Here is an 18193-nt window from a genome sequence, read left to right as displayed (position 1 = left end):
TCTGGTCTTGAATACTTTCTCAAAAAATCTGATCTTATTCTTTCAGTTCTTGTATTTGAAAGTCTAAAGTCATTCTTGTTAATCGTATGACTTTATCCGTATCTTTTTAATTGTATTTTTGTTAACTACGTGCTTTCTAAACATTTGGCTTTAATGTATTGCTATAGATTGTTTGCATAAAGTGTAATGACATATTCATCTGTTTCAAGCTTCTTACAACATTTCTACTGGTGCTCACCAACTGGTACTTTTCCTTTAGTTGATGACTTCAGTGAGGAATCGTCATTTTATGAAATTCTTCCCTGTTGTGCCCGTTTCCGTTGTGGTGACCTCATTGTGGAAGGCCAGTGGCATCACCTAGTTCTGGTCATGAGTAAAGGCATGCTAAAGAACAGCACAGCTGCGCTCTACCTTGATGGACAGCTTGTCAACACTGTTAAGGTAAAATAATTCTTTAAATCCTCATTTTTACTGGTTGGAGTGATTTCTCTCTCTCTGCGCACATACATGTGCAAAAAAACTCACAGAAAACAAACCAACTCACCCCACTCCCCCTCCGCTGCCAAAAAAAAAAATAAAACCAAACCCAAACACTGAAAAAACACAACATGAGGAGCCTTGCAAAAAGGGGTCTTTGCTCACTACACAGCTCGGAGCCAGCCTTAGTCCTGTTAAGAGGAAAAAAATAATGAATGCTTTCTCAGGCATGAGCAACAGTTAGGCTAAAGTGAAGTGGACACGTTGTATTAAATGTGAGGCAAGTTTGGCACAGCTATGTTGCTGACTAGATTAATTAGAAGGATCATAAAAAGCTGAAGAAGACCTATCCCAGGACCAAGTAGCAGATCTAACTTTGAGTAATAGGGAGATTACAGATTAAGACAGTTTTGCCAATTTATTCAGGTGTTCCTTTCCCAACCCTGTTACTGCCCCAGAAATAACATCCCTTTGTCAGTGATAGCCACTGAGATGTCCAGTGTTATTGTAGATGAAACACGTTTAGTTGTAAAGGTGGAAGAAACACATTTTTGTTGTTAGGTGAAAGAAAAAGAGAAGCCAAAGGCAGAGAGCAGTGAAGAGCACTGTGGGCCTGTCCACTGAGCACAAAGTATTCCTGACCTGTAACTGATAACCTAAGAGCACCTGGCAGATGTGGGCCTTAGGGAGAAATTAGCTAGTGTTACTGCCCTGCTATAGGTAAAACAATATTTTGACTTTGAAAGTTTACCTTTCGGTATTCCTTTTGCAGAAAGAGGACTATAGTAACTTTACTTGTTATGCTAATAGCTGTAATACATAAGCATGTATCTGGCCATACGTGACTACATTCAATAGCTGGTAACAGAATTTTTAAAAGGTAGATAGAAAATGCCTGTGAGATTGCTATTGTCATTATATATAGGCCAGCATCTTACTCTCGTATTTGTTTTATTGCCATCTGAAAATCTTGCCAAACTGAGTTCATCCCATTTGAGCTTTAGCTCTCAATAGTGTAATTACCTAAAGGCATGTTTTCACTGGCTGAAAGAGGAGGAGAAAGAACACAAGTTTGAGATCACCTTACTGCTTTTGCAAAAAATAATGACCATCATAGAGCACCATGTTCTTAGAATCAAGATACAGCCTCGTTCTTTAGTGTTTTCAAGCATAGAACTCCTGTGTTCTTATCCTGTGTTTTCATACGCACCTTCATCTTTTGATAGCCACTTAGCTGCTTAGCTTCCGATCTTTGCATTACCATCTGGTTAATGTTCTTCCCTGACTTTTGCTGTATGGTATCATAATACCATGCGTTACATAGCAAACATTTGGTATGTCCCCTGGTTGGCAAAACGCTTTCCCAAATTTCTGACCTGCCTACTTTCTTTTCACGGTACCCATGCTCTTTCATTAACTTCGCTGTGTTTTTCTCCCTTACAGCTTCACTATATTCATAGTAGTCCTAGTGGGTCTGGTTCTGCCAATCCACCTGTAGTCAGCACTGTTTATGCCTATATTGGCACGCCACCTGCACAGCGCCAGCTCTCTTCATTAGTGTGGCGTTTGGGCCCTACGCATTTCCTGGAGGAAGTTTTGCCTGCCCCGGGTGTTAGCACCATTTTTGAACTGGGACCAAATTATGTTGGAAGTTTTCAAGCAGTATATATACCATGTAAGTACAATTCTAGTAACTTGGTCCAGGTGTAGTGGAATCTTTTGTGTGCATATTGGCAGAAGAGGTGAGAAACGAGAGTATACGGCAGCAGAGAGGAAAAGCTAGCTGTTCATAGGAAGAAGATGAGTAGCTGCTATTGAAGAGGATGATAGAAATCCAAATTACTGGTTTAACGTACTTCTGGTAGTTCTTCTACTGAGATAATAGAAGTGCTTGTGTTCCTCACTTCGGTTTTAAACCAATTAGAAATGCTTAAAGCTGTCATTGTTCTTACTGTATATTATATTTATCTGTAGAAAATGAAATTGGAAAGGCATTTTAACTTGTCAGTTTCTAGTGATAGTGCTCATTTGTAAATCTGCAATGTGTTCTGTACTTTAAACACAGCTGTCTTGAAATGTCATTGTTTATAGGGTCTAAATAGGTCAACTGAGGGATAAAAAAAAACAATAGAGAGGGATTGTGGGGCATCCAACAGTCTTTAAGCATTCGTTGTGAATAAACACGGGCAATTCTGTTACAATTTTTAAGTGTCCTTATTTGAAACTGAGGGGAGTACAACACAAAAAGATGCAAATAAACTTGTTAGAAATGTGTGTCCATAGCCCTGCTTTTAACTATTCAGACAACAGATTCTTCATTAGCTCTGGTAAGGCGCACTGTCGCTAGTGAGATTTTCCTGTTCTGTAGAGCAATTTCCTGTGCAATTAGAGTACCTCCTCATTAACATCAGTATTATGTCAGAAGATGCTCTTTCCTTTACCCGGCAATCACAGGGCTTTTCAGTGAAACATAAATAAAAATGGGGAACATATCAAGTTGTCTTTCCCCATGTGGATGGTAATGCTTTCCACCTCTTTTGGAGAGAAACTATCACCATCTCCAGGAAGGAGGCAGTGAGTGATGAGAGCGGTAGGAAAACAAAAGTATGTACAGGGAGTGCACGGAGTCTTACTTTTCATAGTGAAAGCTTTCCCTAGAGTGTTGACAGACACCCCCAATGTAGATGACGTTCAGGCTGTGAAAGAACGAAGTATCGTGAAAAAGAAGGTAGCTTTCGTTGCCCATCTTGACTGAAAAATTTTATATATAGGTCATATACAGATCTGTGTCATGTACTTGCTTTTTTGACAGCTAGACAAACCTGGCAAGTAACTCTGGATTTAGGTATCTGCTAGTCAATTGTAATTTCTCCTGGAGGGCATTTGGCTGGTAGTGTGCAAGTTTTAAGTGCCAAATTAGCCAAAGCAAATTCTGTGAATGGGAATTTGTTCATTCACTTACGACAAGATCTTCCTGCCTTTATGCTAAGGCCACATTCACCAGGAAGCCCACAGTAACTTAAAAGAATTCTTCATTTCTTAACATACTGACTTTTCCAGCATGGCGGTGTGTCTTTCCCTTCTCAAGCTTTGCTCAGTTCATTATATTTCAGGAGTGGTCTGCTCCAGAACAAAGGGTGTGTTTCTGTTTGGGGCTAAGCTTCTGTTCATGTCCTGTGCGCTGTGCCAAACCTAAGGAGTTTGATAGGGGGGGCACTGTGAATCTCTGGCCCTTACCCTTTTATCTTGGCCTCTCTTTCAAAAACTTGTTTTTCCTTAGTGTGATGATTATTTGTGGGAGTCCCGGAGAAGGGAAGAGCCCTTGCAGTCTTCCACTGCTGTCCTTTACAGGGAAATTGTCTGACTTGCCATTTGCCCATGCAGTGCTGCTTTTGGAAGTTTTGTCCCTGTTTTCAGTAAGTAAGATTGCCATCTTCTGAGAATTTGTCCTCAGTTTAAACAAAATTGAAAACCTGATACACTTTAAGTCTTGGAAAGACCACTCAGAGAGCAGTTGCTGGTTCAGGAGAAGGAATTCCTTTGTTCACTGAAATGGAGGAATGTTCTCAGGGCATGCATGCGAGGAGAGGATCCAATGAGGATTTCATTTACGGGGAAACCAAGACTTCTGAAACTCTCTTAAGTGAGACTTGATAGAGACTTGACCCTGGGTCAACAAATTATGTAGACACCCAGCTTCTTGTTTCAGTGTTAGCTGAGGAGCCTTTATGCTTTTTTAAATTCCGTTAATGTGTTTCAGTAGAGTTGCAGATACCTTTTGACCTGGAATGAACATGCAGAAGTGAATCTATATGTCGAGCTTTCAGGTGCCGAGTTTTGCATGCTTCCTCTGAGCTTTGTAGGCAGCTGTCAATCATAGTGTTTGCAATGCCTCACAAGAAGCATGCACCTTCAGAGCAGTGGATACAAATTGCTAGCGATACGGTTATATATTCTCTTCAATGTCTGTGCCTTTTAGTCTTTATTCAGTCTTGCATCTCTTGTACCATTCTCTAAAGCAGTTTTTCTAGCAAAGCATTGTAAAAAGCCTGTTGTAACAGGCAAAGATGCAGAGGTACCAAATACTCGGTTTTTTGATTACTTTGTTTTTCTTCAGGTGGGAAGGGAAGTGAACAGCCCTTAGGCTGTGTGCAAATTGAGTGCAGGAGTAATGTTGCCTTCCAAAAATTTAGATAAGGAAGCACCATATCTCCTATTGCTTTGCCAGGCCACAGACTGCCAGCTGCCGTTACAGATTAATGCTGTACAGTTTCTTGAAAGGAAAAGTTTGTTGTGCGTTGCCCTTTTATCTTAAGTAGCAGATTCCACGACTTGTATGCTATCAAATTACTCTTTGGTACAGCGAGGAAGACAATATCATATCTCAGCCATTTGTAAAACATTTATTCTATACCTATTCTGCAATATAATTTGCTTAAGATTGTACTCTTGAAACTGAAAAGAAAAACAGTGCTGTTACTAAAATGAACTTTTTTGTCTTTAAGGCAAAGATTCCAAGTCTGAAGGCATCAACCCATCTCCAGTATCTTTGGTACCAGAAGAGAAGGTTTCTTTTGGTCTCTATGCTCTGTCAGTTTCTTCATTTACAGTGGCAAAAATAAGGAAAGTTTACAACAAATTGGATAGTAAAGCTATTGCCAAACAGGTATGTGGGGAAACGAGTTGGTTAATGTGTACTACTTGTTTGTTCCTTTCTTCTAACGTCTTTTAAGGCAATTTGCTCGATGCAACCAGGAACAATAAGGTACTTGTCAGAAGAGTTGCCCATCACTTTCATGTTCTTAAAAAAAAAAAAAAAATTGAGGGAGACTGAGATTTTATTAGCATTCTTGAAATTACTGGTAGGTATGTATCTTAGCACCTTTTGGAGGTATTTTTGCTTTTTAATGTAGGTGGCAATTGTAATCGTGTTGAAAAACAGTTAAGATTATGTTGTTGAACAATATTTCTGCTGTTGCAGATCAAAAAAGTGATAGCTTAGTCCTCTGACTGTGATTCAGACTTGGAAACAGGAATATTGCTTTATATTTTTCTTCAAAGTACATTAGAAGTCAGTGAATTATTTGTTCAAAAGACCATCTATGAAGAAAGGCTGAGAGACTTGGGGTTGTTCAGCCTGAAAAAGAGAAGCCTCTGAGAAGACCTTATTGTAGCCTTTCAATATGTGCGGGGGCCTTATAAGAACAACGGAGAGACATTTTTTACCAGAGCATGTAATGACAGGACAAGGGGCAATGGTTTTAAACTGAAAGAAGGTGGATTTAGATTGGGCATAAATGTGAAACTTTTTACTTTGAGGGTGGTAAGACACTGGAAGAGGTTGACTAGAGAAGCTGTTAATGCTCTATTCCTGGAAGTGTTCGAGGTTGGATTGGATGGCGCTTCGAGCAACCTGATTTAGTAGAAGATGTCCATGCCCACAGGAGGGGGACTGGACTAGATGATCTTTAAGGGCCACTTTCAACCCAAACCATTCTATGATACGGTGGGATTATTTTTGAAATTAGATTCATATTCTTTAAACTTTGGAGACTGGAGATTCCTCTCTGCTTTAGAGAATCTCTTAATGACTCTAGCATAGTTTCAATTTTGTTATATGTTACTCAGTCTTTATCACAGGAGGAAAATACACAAGTTATGTTCAGGCTTGCATAAAAAAAACCCCTCTTCCCTCTAGCTCCTGCTTTTTTTCTTGTTTTGTTCAGCTGGCGATTTCTTCTCATGAAAATGCCACACCCGTGAAGCTGCTACATAACTCAGCAGGGCATTTGAATGGACCAGCACGCTCCATTGGTGCAGCTTTGATAGGATATTTGGGTGAGTTGAGTACTTGAGATTTATTATGTTTAAAAATTATTAAATATTTGTCACTAAGAACTTAGGTCTAGAAAATAAATCATGTAATTGATGAATGTTAATGGTACATTGTTAAATTTATTTAGCATTTTTATATTATATGGACATCTTTTTCTTTAAAATAACATGGGATGCTTGTTTCAGTTTGTATGACTTACCATCGTGAAAATATACTTAATTACTTTACTTTAGGTCATAAACTATTTTCCGGTGCAGTATTTCCTTCACCTCCTCCTCTGAGGTGTCATAGTTCTTGTAGTGATATTATTTTCATAATTTAAGTAACACTAGAATGCAAATTACTTGCATGTATTCACAATGATTTTCTACAGGAATTAGACTTGATGTTATTTTAATTTATGTTCTCTGCCTATGCTAAGGAGTAAGAACATTTGTCCCCAAGCCTGTTGCCACTACACTGCAGTACATTGGTGGAGCTGCAGCTATTCTGGGACTTGTAGCCATGGCATCAGATGTAGAAGGGTTGTATGCAGCTGTGAAGGCCTTGGTCTGTGTGGTAAAGAGCAATCCACTAGCCAGCAAAGAAATGGAAAGAATCAAAGGTTATCAGGTATGTAAGAAATGTCTTAAAACGGATCAGGCTGATTGAATTTCACTGTCCATCCCAGCAGTTCCTGTGGAAATTCCTTGTTCTGTTGTTGTAACCTGAGTTTCTGCTCTTAAGTTTACTGACCTCTTGCCTAATTAGCATAGGTGAGTTATTTAGGATGTCTTTTAAAGGAGAGGATGGAACGTTTTGCTAAGCAGTTGTGCATGTGTAGCTGCTTTGCTGAAACTGAGCCTTTATTAGTAGCAAGGAAGAGCACAGCTATGGCACTTAGATGATTCTTCTCCTATGACTGCGAACCCACCCCTGCAAGCCTGGGAGCTTCTGTCTCCGTAATCTGCCAGGAAGAGAGGAGGATAGGCACACATGAAGAAAACCAAACAAGTGGACTCCTAGAATCATCATTTTGAGGATACTGCACAGATTTTTATAGTTGGTGATGCTCTTTGCCTTCAAGCTGAAGACGTCTTAATTCTCTATCGGGATGGGGAAAGTGCAATCAGTTATGCAGAAGGAATGGTTCACTGACTTGAAAAGATCTTCACGCTTTACTTTTCTCCTGACAAATGCTTTACTGAAACAGAAAGTCATGCTGTGGTTTGGGCAATGTATTTACAAATGTTGTAAAGCTAATGACTAGTATAGTTATGTCAAAACATATTATTCCATGTCGCCTGTTGCAAACCTTAGCTGACTTGGACCAAACAAATCCTTGCACCATAAGCAGTCAGTGCATCATCATATATGACCTTACATTCCACTTGTATTGACCTCAGCAAATAGCATGGTTTGAGAGAGAGTCCCAGAGATCTGTATTTCTTTAGTAATGTTTCAAGGAGAATGGTGAAGCTAAACAGGCCAGTATGTTAAGAGTTTAACAAGTTTGCATCAGAAAACAAGAAATAGTAATAGTACATCTGGGACTTTATTCTTCCCCAACTCAGATTATAAGAAGTTGGATCAGAAATGAGGACTGAAAGGATGACACCTACAGTCATGCCTAGGGCAACAAAGGGTAGCAAGAAAAAAGGAAGTCAGGCTTATTCAGATTTAGTTGTCATGGCTATTTTTCTTCAGTGCCAGAACACCTCTCATTTGTGCATACAGTACTCTAGGGGTGCTATATCTAAGTCTGCCATGTCCACGGTTTCTGTCCAGGAACATAACTGTCTGAGAATGTACCATGTGCTGCCTTAAACTGTGACTGACTCGCAGAGCGCTGAGAGGTGTTTGTGTGTGCCTAATCCTTAGGGTCTAGATACTATCTGCAGTGTAGAACAGATGGTTTATGAGCTGGAGGGTGTCCTGGATGTGCCGCTTTTCTAATCAGCCGTAATGCCACTGTCAAGCTTTTTCATCAAGAGTATCAACTATCAGACATACTTTAAGGGCCATCTCAAAAGGGACGCAGACATTTCATCCATGCTTCTTTGTGCTTAGAAAACGTTGCTGTGTGTTCATAGGCTACTAATTCCTTTTCTGTTTACTCATTCAAGTTGTTGGCAATGCTGTTAAAGAAGAAACGATCCCTTCTGAACAGCCACATACTCCATCTGACCTTTTCCTTGGTGGGAACTGTCGATAGCGGGCATGAGACATCCATTATTCCAAATTCTGCTGCCTTCCAGGATCTGCTCTGTGATTTTGAAGTACGTAAAGCTGCACAGGAAAGTGATGATGATGATGGATAGTGATTAAGTCAGATGCTGATAGCGTACCTTAAATATTGAACAACAGCAAACTAGGTTGTTATCCTGAGAACTTATTATTTCATATATAGTACCGTAAAGCAGTTGAGCAGCAAGATTGTTCGTAACTTTTCCTTTCCAACTTGAATCACTGTAGAAACAATGAATGAGTACCAGAGATGTTTCTGCTTTTTGTTATTTAGAAGGTATGTTTTGTAGTTTTCTGTTCAGCAATTTCTTTTAACCTATGTTCTACTGTAGGACATATATCGAGGCATAAAAGACATACTGAAAATACCAGTAGGAGGTAAACTTCTAGCATAGCACATAGGAATCACTTTATGATACATCTCTTGCAAAGTTAATAGTAAGGCAGTTAAAGTTCTGCTTGCAAGACCTATGAAATAATCAGGTGGTGTTGTGTTACGCTAAGGAAAGTAGAGAAGTTCAGAAGGAAATCCTAGTGTAATAGAGGCTGATAAATGATGCGTAGAAGTCATCGTTTAGTGTTTGCTGCTTTGGCATTATCTGTACCTGACAGACGGAATTAAAGTATTCTGATTCACATCCACTAAAATAAATAAATAAATAAAAATACTGTTACCGCTACTAATCCAGCTATAAGATATTGAATTAACAGCACAAGTCCATCTTGCACAAATGGCTTTACAGAGTTATCCATATCATTTTTTTAGATATCTGTTTGAGTATTTCAAAGCACTCCTGGAAAGTTTATTTAAGGGTCTTGTCTATGAAAAACCTCCTGCTGCTTACTATAGCCTTTATTTTAATAAAATCAACTGGCCTTGTTAACTTCAGTTTTTCAAGAGCTTAAGAGCTTAAAGGTCTTTAATGAACCCAACTTGCCCCCTTGTCAAGATCAACAATACACTATAATTATGTCACAAAGAAAGAGGAAATGCAAAAAGCAGCCCTGAGACTCCTTGTTTTTAACCTTAGTGGGGGTCTAATACAGAGGAAATTTGTCACTCACTGACGTTACCTCCATTTTTTATTTTTTTTGAAGCGTAATATTAAAATTAGAAATCAGCTTGTGCCATGTCTAAACGTAAATTCTTCAGTATCATGTAACCAGTTATTCAACAAACCTTTTAAATTACAGTAATGCTTCATTTGTGCTCACAAAATTAAACACAGACTTAACAGAAGTTATTACATTGACAGGAGGTAATCTTTGTGGTACAGGTCTTAAAGTAGATGAACTGTTTAGCAGAGAGAAAAGTCTGAATCACAGCCCAGCTCCTTTTACAGTGAGGCATGAATTCTGCTGAAGAATACTCTTTTTTTTTTTTCTTCTTCTTCTTTCCCATATAAAGGAACCAGCCGAGAAATTTCATCAATGGTATATAGCCACTCAGACAGCAACTACTGTACAAAAGATCCAGTTTCATACTGTTTAGTTCATATCTGTCTGTTTGGTTTTTTACCCTGAAGACCAAGAACAACAAGAGAACAAATATACTTGAGAGAACAAACAAAACAAAAAATGCAAGTGACAGGTCTGTGAGTCACTAAGAAGAAACTTTCCAAAAGCCTCAGGTTTTGGCTTGGATTTTTTTTTAATGATTTATTTTATTTCTCTATTCAGAAATCAATGACCCAAACATTTCACTCAAATTGGATAAATTAGATGTTCTTACTCTTATACTAAAAAGGGAAACGAAAAGATTTTTTTCTATTATATTAGACAATAAGATAGAATAAAAGAAAAAAACTAGAAAGCTATTTGTTTAAGCCAGTTTTATACACCAGAGTACAAGTATTAATTATGCTTTGTTCAATAGCAAATCAATTTAAAGATTTGCAGCTATAACTGGCTTTTCTATCTTTTATTACTTCTATTGATTGAATAATTGGTTTGTTGGGGTTTTTTTTGTAGAGGATCTAAATCATTTAAAACAGTGTGCAGAAAATGCTGGGTAAAAATTAAAAAAAAATAATCAAAATCGGGGAAGACCTTGGGTTTAATCTTGGCAGAAGATAGTAAGTTATTTTTACAAAGAGAAAATCTTCACTTAGGCCAAGTAAACTTAACACAGCATTTCACATCAGCCTTGTAAACCCCAATAACTCCTTTTGGAATCATTACACCATCTGTTTAAAGAGAAATTCCAGATAGTATGTAACTTTTTTGTCTAGAACTCTTTAAAAGTTTTCACCATGGTACGCTTATGGAGAATAGGTTTGGTACCAATGTGTTTTTCTGTAGTCTTTGCTAGTATATTTGATACTTATCTGAAGTTGAAGAATAAACAATTTAGAACCTTGCAGTGAGTTTTTAAGTACAATGGCCAGGTAAATAGTCATGTAGACGAACAGTTAAAACTCTTCAAGCCTTTCATAACCTTTGGTATACTAATGTCAGTTTTTAATCTTAAAATAGATTTGTGTACAAAACATATCATTGTTTATTCTGTATTTCAGGTCTGGCTTCATGCACCCTATGAGCTTCATCTGTCATTATTCGAGCACTTCATCGAGCTTCTCACTGAGTCAAGGTATGAGCTGATGCCAGCCTAATAATGAGACTTACGGGATTAGGTAATATGTAAAGGATGCTCCAGTTTTAAATTGCCCCTTCCTTTCTTCTCTTCTTCCAGTGAAGCGGCAAAGAATGCTAAGTTAATGAGGGAATTCCAGCTCATCCCAAGACTGCTCTTGACTCTTCGAGATATGTCTCTGTCCCAGCCTACTATTGCTGCTATTAGTAACGTGCTGAGCTTTTTGCTTCAAGGCTTCCCTAGCAGCTACGACTTGCTCAGGTAGCCCAAACCTGTGATAATTCTGGCTTTCTTGTTTTTGTTACGTTGGTGACCTTGGTCAAAAATATTTAGTGGTCATACTGCTGTGGAGTAAGGAACATGAAATGCTCAGGTACTGATTTTTTTCCTCTAAGAACGAGAATGAACTATACGTAGGCAATATTTTTTTTTAAAGGCCTTCATTTCCATGTTAAATTCAGTTTGTATCTAAACAGGTATGACTGAATGATTAAACTGGCTTAATTTTCTGTAGGTGAAAAGCAAAGGTGCTGTATTGCAGCTCCCTTGTTCATGTGAAACACTGAGCACTTTTCTTAAATACCATACTTGAGATGGAGTATAACGATACTTCTGGTTAAAATGCAGCTTTGATTGGCCTCCTGCATGAGAGCTTTAGTTCAAGATTTTTTTCTTAATCATCACTGTGTAAAAAAAACTGTCAGATATAGTACTATGAATTCTGACTGGTGAAAATTTCATAAATAATTGCGATTCATACATGCAGGAGTATTTGAAATGCTTTGACATGAGTTCAACTCCTAGATAACTTACTTTTTCTCATTTCCTATTTCATTATAATGGAAATGCATAAAATATTCCAGGGCCTGGGAGTTGTTTGCATACGAGTGGTCATGTTTTCAGCTTCTCACTTTAAGTACAATTAAAGATATCAGAAGCATCAAACTGAACGTGTTACCTGTCTTTGTTTTAATTATACAGGATAAAAACATGATTCAAGAATAAAACCTCTGATTTTGTGCTTAAATGGTTACAGAACCGATGGTAGAAGCCTGAGTTCTGCTTACTGGAAATAAAAATGAAAAATACTGTATAACTTGGAAAAAGTTATACTAGCTAGGGACCATTTCAGGTTTGTTCCAGAGGAAAGAGGAATACATTGCATCTCCTTTCTTGGAGTAGCACATCATCATCTTGTCTTGGAAAACCATGACCTTGTGTTGCATCACCTCAAGCTATAGGCATAAATGTTATACCAGAGTCGAGTAAACACTGTTTTTGATGTAATACTTCTTCAGCTTTAATGGTTTTGAGAATAATGTTTTGTTCTCCTTTCCTTGACTTGTGGTGGTCCTTTTACTAGGACTTGGTGGTATCTCCCAGTTTTCTTTCTTGAATCCTAACATTTTCAGCCTGCAGACCTGTCTGCGAAGATTCCAGTAATTACTACATGTTAATTTGGGTTTTGGCTAGTAACTTTAAATGGAGACCATTTTCCTCAATCTTCAGATGTGAGAAAGTTGACGTTTTTTGGTATCTCCCTCTCACTAGTGTTATGGCTTTAAGGTGAATTATTGATAGATGAGAGTGCACCTGTCATATCAATGAATGATTTTTTTTCCGTATACGTCAAGGTTTGGACAGTTCATCTCTTCCACTTTACCTACGTTTGCAGTCTGTGAGAAGTTTGTAGTCATGGAAATAAACAATGAAGAAAAGCTTGACAGTGGTAAGTGATGTCATGGCTTAGAAGCAGTAGAAGGGAAGTACTTTGTGAAGTCGTCTTATGCTTAAATGTGTAAAATGTAGAAGTAGTGTCATTAGCAATATTGTAATTTTCTTATAACCTGGCTGCCAGTTAGTTGTGGTACTTCAGTTTTTAGTATTGCGTGCAAAGCAGTGCAAATCCAGTTTTCCTTCATTTAACACTGGGTGGTTTTGTTCTGTCTCTTCCACTTGCTCCTTCAAATCAGCTGTGCATCTCTGCTTCTTTGTGGTGAGAGGAAAAAAGACAAAAATGGATTACTAGGTGCATCTGCCCTCCAGGTGTGGAGGAAGTGAAAGAATTAACTAAGCCTATTTTTTTAGGAAAAAAAAAGTAGTTTTACTGTCCTTCAAGAATGCTAATATTGAATTGTTTTGAGACTATTTCTACCCTTGTTTTCCTTAAGAAAAAAGGCTCATGCAATTGCATTTTCAGTCTCCCTGTGGTTTTAGTCCCATAGTGGGTGTCACCAAATAACCAGAGGGGAGTTCGCAACAATCCTATGTTTCTACATTTATTGGGAATATACTGTTGCACAGGGACAAGAGAGAGAAGTGTTTCTGCTTTACAGTTAGCTTTATTGGTTTGGTTTCCCAAACAAGGTTTAGGCAGTCTGCACATTAATCATTATCCCCCTGTACCTCTCCTGTTCCTTGTGAATACTTTTGTTTATTGCAGTCTCAAAGATGATTAAATTTGAGCTTTTTAGTGAAGAAGAGGAATGGGTATTGGAGAGAGATCCAAACTGGTATTCTCACTACAGGCCAGACGTGATTTTTTTTTTTTTTCCCAGGCTAACCACAGCCTGAGCTGCTTTTTGCCTGCCCTGGGGGACTGAAGAGCCTTGGGGACAAATTGAGGCTGTGGCAGGAATGGAGAGACAAGCTTCTGAAGCAAAGATATGAGATTTTTAGGTTGCTAGTCTTTACCAGTTCTGCTATATTTTCTGCTATAGATGATGTTTTGTGTTCATGTCTGTGGTTTGTGCACAGAAAGTGTCTATTTATCTGTCTTCATTTTTGCACGTTGCCTCAAGTTGTGATTTTTCTTTTTTTTAAATAATGTAAAAACATGGTCCTCCTTTGACAGCATAAGGTATAATAAGAGGGATTCACAAAATAACTCTAAAGCTAGTCGTGATTTGGATGTATCGGTTTGTTTTGCGGTAAGTGTGTTTTTGAACTGATGATGAGTTTAGAGTTCTATCGAAAGAAAAGGAAACTAATTTTTCTCCCCACTTCTTAAATTTGGAGGGGGTTGGAAAGCATCAGGGTTTTTCTTGGGATCCCTCCCCAGATTGCATACGCAAAATCCAACTACCATGTTTTGGGGTTTTGTGGGGAGGGGAGCGATGGGAGCAGGGGAAGGGTTGATTGCTTTTTATGTCTCCACCTGCTAGGAGTGACTAGCTTAGCTAATTTGGACCACCTCAGTTTAGATTATTGTCTGAGAAGCTGTGATTCCCTTTCACCTGTTCTTCAAACTGACCAAACTCTGTGTGATGATGATAATAATAATGGGGCATCAAACATTTCTCAGCAGCCTATAGCAGGCTGACTGCTCTTTAGCACAGCTTCCTCTCAACCTGAGCGGAATCAGGTTGCATTTGCTTATGTATGGAATTTATGAATAGCCTTTAAAATGTCCAACTTCCAAAAGTCTTAATTTTGCCCTTTTTTTTTTTTTTTATATTTAGGAACAGAGGATGATTTTGGAGGACTTGTTTCAGCTAATCTTATTCTACTGCGGAACAGGCTTTTAGATATCCTTCTGAAACTTCTATATACATCTAAAGAAAAAACGGCTGTTAATTTGCAGTAAGTACAAAAAAAACTGAGGTAAAGAAAGGATGTAACTTTTTATTTCAAGGGAGAGAATTATACAGCCCCCATTTGATTCACAAGTTGAACTGAATAATTTTATAGGAACTATTGAATGATTTATGCAGATGTCACTGAGTTAGCTTTGGGTATGCTAGCAGAAATGGAATACTTTATTATTATCTTGTTGAAGGTGTCCCTGCTTATTGCAGAAGGGTTGAACTAGGTGACCTTTAAAGGTCTCTTCCAACCCAAACTCTTCTGTGATTCTATGGTTATTGAGTTGTATGGTGTCAATTGCAGTAGCAAGAATGATAGTACTAAGCAGATGCAAGTAGGATGCAGTGTGAACAAGTGTGGATATCTGGCTACTTTGATTTTTTTTAAATTTTGTTATCTGGAGAGTCAGTTGTTTAACCCTCTGCTCTCTTCACATACTTATTGGTGCTGTTTTCCTCAAAACTTCATGTGTGGCTATAGCAAAAATAAAATCTGTCGAAAGAGAAAATGTGGTTTTAAAGACATGGGATAGTAAATGTCTCATTTGGTTAAAATCAAATGGCTTCAGTAGGGGTTATAGTTAGGATCATTGACCCTAGAATGCCCCTTAGTTCCTTAAAATTGTGTGTGAGGGAACATGATATTATAGTTTCATGAGGCACTAGAGTAATATGGTGAGTTAGAGAAGAGGCTTTTAAACACTGTTAAGTTAAACCTTGGCAAAATACAACTTTCAAGTAACTGCCCAGTAGGCTGTATTGAGTCTGTTAGAGGCATTTTGTGGATGTATGGCATATGTAGATTATGACATGATTGACAGAGTCTTGGTTGACATACAACCCAAACCTGTTTAACTTTTCAGCAATACTGCTTTTAAAAAAAGGGGGGGGGAACCCAAACAAACCATATTCTTTCAAATATTCCCAAGCATCCCTTCCCTTAATAAAAAAACAAAACAACCATCATTTTTGATACCAGTTTATTAAAAAGGCTTGTAAAAACTCTCTACCTATGTATGGCTCAACAAAAAGTATTTGGAAATTATAATTTGTGGACAAATGTTTCCAGTTCAGCATTCCACATTTGTTATCAAAAGCAGCAATTGGAGAAATCTCATGCAATGGAATAGTCCCAGGAGCTGTATCTATTTCTCCCCTTTCTGGTAAACAAACATACTGTAAGTGCTCCATTTAACAAGATTTGGTGAGTAAATTTACCTAAGAATTCACTTAACTCTTCAGTAGACCTAAACTTTCTCTGATCTTGAAGTTTGCCCTGTAGTGGAAGATGCTGATTTTTGCTATCTGGTAGGAAACTACATACTGTAAAATGTGACATCTTTTTTGGTTTTTTCCCCTTTCTCTTCCTCTTTAATTAGAGCTTGTGAAGAACTGGTCAAGACACTGGGTTTTGATTGGATTATGATGTTTATGGAAGAACATCTGCATTCCACCACGGTCACAGCAGCCATGCGAATTCTTGTGGTCCTGTTGAGTAATCAGTCCATCCTTATCAAATTTAAGGAGGGTCTCAGTGGTGGAGGTTGGCTCGATCAGACGGATTCTGTCTTGACCAATAAGATTGGTACTGTGCTAGGTATGGTATCTCAGCCCCCTCATGACTGAAGGATTGTGTGGGGGTGTGTGTCCATATGTGTCGAGGTGGGGGTTATTGTATGAATACTGTCTGGCAGATGCATCCTTTCTGTTATGGTTACCTGCTGTGATTACATGCCTCTGCACTTCATTTTTCTTACAACTCAAAGTTAGATTTCCTAGGCAAAAGGGAGTGGTTTTACAAAACTGCCCTTCACTTGACATTACACAGATTTCATTGTAGTTCAGTATTACCTCATCATCTGCATGAAGCCCGTGTAGCTAATGAGTGTCACCATCATGGTAAGGTTAAGTATGTTCCATGGGCAGGCACATCTGAGCTAGATGCAGAGGTAGCATAGCATGGCACCTTATGTACACAGCTAATAAAGATGCAGTAAAATTTACTTGTTTGTTTACTTTTATTAGTTAGAGCATCATGTGGTGTTATACCTCAGCTGCTTTGTCTAGGGAGTTCTTTGCCAGTTAGATTTACCAGTTTGGATTTTTGCTGTCTTGAGAATTTCTGTGTTCATGGTATCATCTCAGCCTTTCTTTTCCTCTCCCTCTCTTGCATTCTTCTCCACACATGTATGCTCGCTTTCTTTCTCTTATTAAAAACTTTCTTTGCGGGTTCTTAAAGCCTCGTTTATCCAGGTTATCAGACCTTTCCGTTGCCCCGTGTGATCTAGAGTTCAGTGTGTAAAACTTGAGTGCTACAGGACCCATTTTGAGCATCTCTAAGATGTCTGAAATACTTCTCCAAGTGTCTGAAATAACGGATGTCAATTCTGTAGACATGTGTAGGGGCCGTTTCCCATGGACCTGGGTGTTTTAGTCAAAAGAAGATAGTGCTTTTCAGATGAACATCCATTCAGACCCTGATGCAAACTCACTGACATTAAATGGGAGTCTTTCATAAGCATGAATAGGCTTTAGATCGGGGCAGTGGTATTAATAGTACTTTCAACTTAATTTTTGTTCCTAAAATGACTGTACAAGGAGCCACCTCTCTGTGTTGCAGCAGTATATAATCTGCTTCTGTGCTAAAGATTTTTCTGAATTGGTTTATTATAAGGAAATAATTGTGAAGTGTTGTTGGAGTGATCTTGCTTCAGGAAGAGGGCTTTTCCTGAAATGAAAATATAAAGTCCACTTTTCTGCTTTGTCTCTTTGAAATCTATCAAAGTATTTTATACTATCTTGTTATTTTTTGCATAAATTAAACTGTCTATTAAGTCTGTTTATTTACAGTGGTTTCCCATAATATATCCTGCAGGATATTCAACTAGGAACATAGGATGGTTCTTTGCCTTATTAATGAATTAGGAAGGTTAAGGAAAATAGTTTCTCTGAAACCATATTGCACATGCAAACATTTATTGTTAACATACTATAGCATCTGTTTGGCTAATTCTGATTAAGGTCCTGTATTTTATTTAATAAACAATTTTTGCACATACTTGTGCCTTAAACTTTGAAAACCATTGATATTTTAGGGAATTGCTGTTGTTTATTCAGTATCCACTTTAAATGTCCAATAACATAAAAATTTTCTTCAGTCACAAAATCTTTCTAAATAAGATTTTCATTTACAATCACATTTGGAGAGCATTTGTAGAGTTTTCCTATTTTTCTTATTATAGTATCACTTTAATTGAATCCAAGCTAGACCGTGACCAAAGAGATATTTTTAAACTTGTGTCTCATCAAATGACGGTGACAAATTATGTAATTTTCATACCCTGTGTTTTTTAATAAATTGCAACACATTGGATCCAAGATTTCTCATGAAACTAAATATGAGCTATTTCTGTTCAAGATTACTGATGGAATTCCTGCAACTTTGTAGCAAAGATTTCATTAGTCTGATTCCTGGTA

At 37.9% G+C, this 18193-nt stretch overlaps 1 protein-coding gene across 1 annotated transcript in view; it reads left to right on the top strand.

The window, feature by feature from the left end:
- Window positions 1-18193, top strand: part of WDFY3 (WD repeat and FYVE domain containing 3) — a 117052-nt gene that overhangs the window by 55582 nt on the left and 43277 nt on the right. The window contains exons 19-29 of the mRNA XM_009890740.1: window positions 260-441; window positions 1921-2152; window positions 4983-5143; window positions 6204-6315; window positions 6735-6925; window positions 8419-8571; window positions 11056-11129; window positions 11232-11393; window positions 12767-12861; window positions 14594-14714; window positions 16096-16313. Of these exons, the coding sequence (XP_009889042.1) occupies window positions 260-441; window positions 1921-2152; window positions 4983-5143; window positions 6204-6315; window positions 6735-6925; window positions 8419-8571; window positions 11056-11129; window positions 11232-11393; window positions 12767-12861; window positions 14594-14714; window positions 16096-16313 (1701 nt within the window). The remainder of the gene's footprint in view (window positions 1-259; window positions 442-1920; window positions 2153-4982; window positions 5144-6203; window positions 6316-6734; window positions 6926-8418; window positions 8572-11055; window positions 11130-11231; window positions 11394-12766; window positions 12862-14593; window positions 14715-16095; window positions 16314-18193) is intronic.

This window comes from Charadrius vociferus, unplaced genomic scaffold (genome assembly GCF_000708025.1).
Source record: "Charadrius vociferus isolate BGI_N301 unplaced genomic scaffold, ASM70802v2 scaffold178, whole genome shotgun sequence".
Classification (NCBI taxonomy): Eukaryota; Metazoa; Chordata; class Aves; order Charadriiformes; family Charadriidae; genus Charadrius; species Charadrius vociferus.
The sequence above is the reverse complement of the archived record's forward strand: the minus strand, read 5'-3'. Positions and strand labels throughout refer to the sequence as shown.